The sequence below is a fragment of the Myotis davidii genome, unplaced genomic scaffold (genome assembly GCF_000327345.1).
Source record: "Myotis davidii unplaced genomic scaffold, ASM32734v1 scaffold238, whole genome shotgun sequence".
Classification (NCBI taxonomy): Eukaryota; Metazoa; Chordata; class Mammalia; order Chiroptera; family Vespertilionidae; genus Myotis; species Myotis davidii.
The window spans coordinates 1,505,784-1,512,274 of NW_006293779.1; the positions used below are offsets into that span (position 1 = coordinate 1,505,784).

Below are 6,491 nucleotides of genomic sequence, written 5' to 3' on the forward strand. Positions count from 1 at the left end.
ATTGAACTCAGGAATTATTTTTAACTCTATGGGAAACTGGACTATATTGCTCATTTTATTTCAACTCTTTTATAATGAAAAAATCTATATCTTTAGTCTTGACAAGACTGGAATGGATTTTACCTTCTCTCTGTAAGGTAGAAAATGAATTCTCAATGTGTCATACCTTAAAAGGAAAGTAGAGATTTTATATAATATATGTCGTTGCTGCTTTCTTTTCCTAACAGAGGCTGTATAATATAAGATATGAGGGATCTCAACTAAGAAGCATATTCAAATTCTCATACAAAAGTCACTAGCAGTGTTTGTTCTCAGTAAAATAAAACTATTATCCTGGAGGAGAAACAACTGCAGCTGGACCAGGAGCTTCGAGGCTACATGAACCGGGAAGAAAGCCTTAAGACAGCTGCCGACCGGCAGGCTGAGGAGGGGATCCTGAAGAAGCTGGTGAGTGTGGTGAACCAGCGAGACGCCCTCATCCGCTATTAGAAATAGTTACTACACAGGATCACTGTAAAGATAAAATAACAAATGAGCTCTATGAAGTCATTATGATCTTCACATGCATGTTTTGTTGGTACAGAAGTTTGAAGTGTCATTTTTTTCTCATTGAAGAAGGAAGGAATGTAAAGAATAATTTTTTCCAGGTAACCAAGTAGCAAATAAAGAGCTCTTGTTAAATGAAATTCATGTATCCTCTATCTGAAATTCAATTTTTATAGTAAATAATTAACACACTTATACCGAAGTCAAGTTTACTTTAAAAAACATTATACCATTTATGTTATTTGAACAGAAAATACATTAAGAAAAACAAACAAAAAGGAACTCAAGGTGCAAATTTTTCATTCACTTAAATAAGCATCTTCTATAATTATCTCAGAACTCAATACACTAGAACTATATTTTTGCAGAATGAAATGGAAATTTGATAGGGAAATAAGCAGTATATAGAAAATTATTTTTAAATGGCCTTATTTTGACATTTATAACAACACATATTTGTCATTGTTTAACCAGAGATAATATAACAATAGTCCAAGTGTTTAAGACTATTTTTCATCCAACAAAGAAGATACTCCTGAGGGAAAAACACTCAAAAGTTTCATAAATTCTTAATTTTCAGTTATAAACTATTACATTACATCTCAAAATGCAGAATCATAAGATACATAAACACAGGACAAAATTCCCCCTAAAAATACATAGGGGCAATTTCAAAGCTATGTATATTTCATATTAATTGCTCTGTTAAAACTATATGTTTATTGTATGGGAGTAACAACAAACACAACGTGGCCAAGGCGTGAATAGAATGCTCAATTAGACATTTCTCAATGAGACATTAACTCAATTAGAAAATTTTATCTTCATTCAATTGTGACACCACACTATTTTGCTATAATTAAACTGGCTGACGAGGTTACCAGTTAGAAATATTTTTGCCACAATGAAGAATTGGATAAACATAATATATTCTCTTCTCTACAATAGAAGTAAATCTCATAGTATCAAAGAAAATATGCCTTTACATTTTCCTACCCTGGTAAAAGAATAGTATAAACCTATAGCTTTTTATATCACTACTAATTGATTCTTCTTTAACCTCTTCTCTAATTTATGATCCTTATGCCTGGCAGTGAGCAACTAGTTTTTAAAGTGACAATGACAGTAACATAAACTAACAGTCAGGTTTATCTGAGAAGTTGACTTCTTTCTTAAAGGTGAAGATTGACAAAAACTATTCCTCCAGTGACCAATTCTCTGCCATTATTTGATGGATACCATTTTTCTCAAATTTTAGGTTCTTTAAAATTAAGTCCAAATAGGTAGAACAAATATATTACAAATGACAGTAAAGAACATTGACTCAAAAGACCATCGACAAAGGAATAAACTCCCACTGGCAGTATAAATGCCTTAAAAATCAAAATTAAGCCACCTTTAAGTAACACTAACCACCAATGAATAGATTCTGCTAAAAGGTTTACTAGGTTATTTTAAAAGAGTTTATGATAACAAAATTCATCATCTGAATCTAGTGAGGTATAAACTTACACCAAAGATTTATTTTATTTTTTTCCGAAGATTTATTTTAAAATTCAATATTCCATGAAGATAAATACTTTATTATAACTCCAAGAAATACTGAACCTCTGACTTTTAAAAATAAGATTATAGCGTGAATTATAACATATGTATCAAAATAAAATTGGAGTAACCCATAATCCAGTAATTCCACATCTATGAATCTACTATGCAGATTTCTACAAGCCCCAAAACATCCGTGTCTGAGGTTGTGATAAACTGGAAATAACCCCAAGTGTCCACTAACAGATGGTTATGTAAAATACAGCATCTATATAAGATGCATAACTAGAAGTATAAAGTACACCGTTAGCAATATGTATTTACTGATACTGAAAGGTGTCTTTGACTTCAATATTGGGTAAAACTAGCATCTATCTGTAAAACTGGTAAAATGTGCCAGTATTTAAGAAAAACTCTATACCTATAGCGATAATATCACATAACGAGATGTTCGGAAAGCCAATGTAAATAAACATTCCTGAGTGTAGGATTCAGTGGATACTTTTTCTTTGGAGTTTTATACACCGTCTGCGTGTATTTGTGTTTAATTAGCATAAATCATTTAGAAAACCCTAAAAGTTATATAAAAAAAGATCAAGTCAAGGATAAGAGAAATGAATAAAGTATAGTACCTTAAACGGTTGGTGTAGGTATCAACACAGGTCTTCATTTTGGCTAATAATGTACCAACAGAAGTTTGACACTCTGATTGTTCTTCTTCCTCTTCACCATTCTCTGTAGACAGGGGCAACAATAGAGGCACCATGGATGTACAAGAAGCAATGGCTCTGAGCAATTCCAGCAGAGCTCGATAGAGTGGCACATGTCTTGCCATGTCGAGAACTGTAAGAAGGATGAGGGGGAAAGTATAAAATGAGAACAAGTGCAATCTAACAGTAAGCCCACAGCAACATAGCTTCTATTTGAATCTTAAGATTAATTGGTAGGTTAGTAAATGGATTAATACCAATGTTTATAAAACACCAATATAAAAAGTATAAGAATAAGCATATTTAGGAAACAAAAAGTAAGTAAGGCATAGAATTGGGAAGAGACCAAGAATTATGTAACTATATAGATATACTGCACATAAAAATGATTAAGTAGTTCAAATAGTACATTATGGCAGTAAATACATTAACTGGTATAAGATGAAAATATATTTTAAAAATTGAAATGATGAAGCCACTGTATCTAAGAAATCAACTACTTTCTCTCTTTAACGGTTTTTATCATTCCTTTTAAGAATATTAAAGGTAAAATATCCTAATAAATGTACAATTCACTTATTTGTTCCCATTACCTACCATGAAGTTATGGCTGCAAAGTTTGTTTTGTATAATTTTTGTAACAACTCTCTTAATTAAAGACAGTTTATTGAATTAAATTCTTTGAAGAAAAATTTCCTAAGTTATATTTTTTAAATTACTAAGTTTGTTTCATATAGTTAGCCAAGAGAGTTATGTTATGTTATTGATTTCATGATAATCCAGTGTGCTAAAACCCAGTAAGAATACTAAGAGTTCTTTGAGGTCTTTTCTAGTCTGTGTTCTAGGACAGCATAGTATCAAATTAGGGGCCCTCTCCTCCCCACACATACACAAACTAAATATTTCCAGAAAAAAATTTTTAAAAATGCATCTACTAAACTCATTCCTACATAGATTGGGGTAAATCACCAAGTATTTTTACTGTTTAAACTGATGACAAAAAAATTAAGCGAAAGTACTTGCCCACAAAGATACCTCAGAAAAATATTAAAACATGATTTACCTGAATCATTTCTTAGATAAGATGACATGGCAGGGATGAGGCAGGACTGACTGAGAAGCTCTAGAAGTACAGAAGGAAGGGCATTACTGTTCTGTCCTCTGCTCTCATGAGATGACTGAGCTTCTCCATTTATTGCACCACACATAGGATTTATATAACTTGCAAGAACCTAAAAAAAAAAAAATTTGCTGGACTTAAATTGGATTTAAGCTTCATATAATTAGAAAGAAATACTGTGTTAGATATTCAGTCTGAATTCCAAGAGCATATATTTTCAACTCAATCTCTTGCACTGTATGCTTTAAAAAGGAGGCATGTTTTCTTTAAACTTTCAAAAGGGAAGAATGTGTTTTGCATGAGGCACCATACAAAGTGGAGTAAAAGTAGGATTACAGTTGTTTGTATAGAAAATAATACAACAATAATAATAATACAAGAATAAACTGTTTCACATACAACTGTAAGCCTACCTTGCCCCACCTTATATATGACTAGATATATAGAAGCAATCCACCTAAGAACACAAACTCAAAACCTTAAGAGCAACTCTTGAGATTATTTATTTTATTGAATAAATTCACTATACAGTTTGTGGGGCACACAATCTTATAATTTTATACTAAAATGACCCATTCATTCTAGAAATGCTGAAAGCAAATGCTCAAAGACTTGACCAATATTAATCATTTGATTGATGCATCTCCTTTTCTCATTTCTATGATATTAAAGACTTTCTCTACTAGTTCAACTTGCCTGACTCTAGAAAAGTTATAGACAGTGTCAAAAACAAAGATATATAAAAGTAGATAAATAATATTGTTTTTTTGAGAGTTCATATTCAACACTTTAGATGAGATTACTGGAAAGAGAGATTTTCCGCTTGTTGAATAATTTCATTCTTGTCACTTTACTTCCAGTGAAGAAGTAATTGAGAGGGAAAAAATTTACAATTACCAGTAGGAAAAAGCAATCTTTATCCAGTGGTCTCTTAAAAGAATTGAGAACAGGGAGCATATGGGCTTCATAAAAGTAGCTGAAGATGATCTGGGTAGTCATCAATACTTAAAAATCAATACAAATACAAAAAATAATTTAACTATTATCACTGTACCTGCAGAAGACAGGTAACATGTTCCTCTTCCAGCCTCTGTTTAGTTAAAGCTTGTTCCACATCCCATCCAGAAGCTGTAGATCCTGTCCCAAAACCAGTCCCTTTGGCCCAATATAGCTGCTGTTCTTCAGTTGATGTAGGGTTATGAGAGCTTGATACCTGAGGCTTATTACAAAACATAAAAATTTATTACTATTTGGTTTTATTTATCTTCAAAAATATTTATCAGTAGGAATATAAATAGTTCAGCTGTTAATGAAAACAGTTTGGAAATTCCTCAAAAACTGAAATAAAGAATTACTATGTGACCCAGCAATTCCATTCCTAGGAATACTGGTATACCCAAATAAATAAAATTGATATTCAAATAAATGTACACACATATTCAAAGGAAGACTACTTACAATAGCAAAAAAGTAGAAACAACCCAAACACCCATCAGTGGATGGATGAATAAACAAAGTGACAACAAATACGTATCTATCAACAAGTGACTCTAAAAATCAAATGAATAAAATATCTGATGAACAGAATAAACTGGTGAGTGGAATAGAATCAATGGCATGGAAATGGAACAGACTGATAATTCTCAGAGGGAAGGGGGGTGCAGGAAGAGAATAGACAAAGATCTTATATGCATGTATGCATTACCTATGGACACAGACAATAGGGTGGCAAGGGCCTGGGGTAGGGTGGGAACGGGGTGGAGAGGAGCTATCGGGGGGGGCATCTGTGCCGGGGTCCAACCCCAGCGGGTCCAGGGGTTCCCAAAGGTGTGGACGGAGTCGGCGAAGAAGGAATGACACGGAGACAGCGTTCAGTTGATCAGCAGCCTAGGCGGGATCTCTAACCAGTTGATTCTAATCCTATTAATCTCTATTCCAAAGGTTGGGGCGTTTCTTATCTCCATTCCAGGGAGTAAAGATTATGTAGCTTAAGCATGATTGTTCGTAGTTAAAGTGATTAATTACCCGCCTGGCAGTTAAGAGGTTTTATTCCCTCCCTAACTTCAGGGGAAAATCCCTACCTGGGGAAACAACCTTTCTCAGAGAGGTGACCTTGGACCGGATCCCGGCACATCTGTAATAATCTCATCAATAAAGATTGAAAATATCCTATATAATGATAGAGAAATGTGTAAATTGACTGTCCCTCAGCTATGCTCACCAGCCAATCAGGAGTGAGTATGCAAATTAACCCAACAAAGATGGAAGATTAATTTGCATACACAGGTGCTAGGCTGAGAGCAGAGCAGGAGAGCTGGCGACTTGGGGTCATGTGGCTCCCTCAGTCACTCGCCCAAGCCACCGGATGGAGAGCAGGAGAGCCGGCGGAGAGTGGACTGGCTTGAAGAACTTGGCTCCCCAAGCCGCCAGACAAAGAGCAGAGACGGAGAGCTGGCAGCTTGGAGGACTTGGCAGAGTGGCAGGCCATGGGATGGAGACAGAGCAGGAAGGGAAAACCAAGATTGTGGGGAGCACCAGGAAATCTGGGAATACTAGTTTTGGTGGCAGCC

General features: G+C 34.5%; 1 protein-coding gene across 1 annotated transcript in view; it reads right to left on the reverse strand.

The window, feature by feature from the left end:
* Positions 1-6,491, reverse strand: part of BIRC6 (baculoviral IAP repeat containing 6) — a 169,507-nt gene that overhangs the window by 26,222 nt on the left and 136,794 nt on the right. The window contains exons 64-66 of the mRNA XM_015566420.1: positions 4,976-5,140; positions 3,865-4,033; positions 2,724-2,934 (exon numbers count right to left, since the gene is read on the reverse strand). Coding sequence (XP_015421906.1) covers positions 2,724-2,934; positions 3,865-4,033; positions 4,976-5,140 — 545 coding nt within the window. The remainder of the gene's footprint in view (positions 1-2,723; positions 2,935-3,864; positions 4,034-4,975; positions 5,141-6,491) is intronic.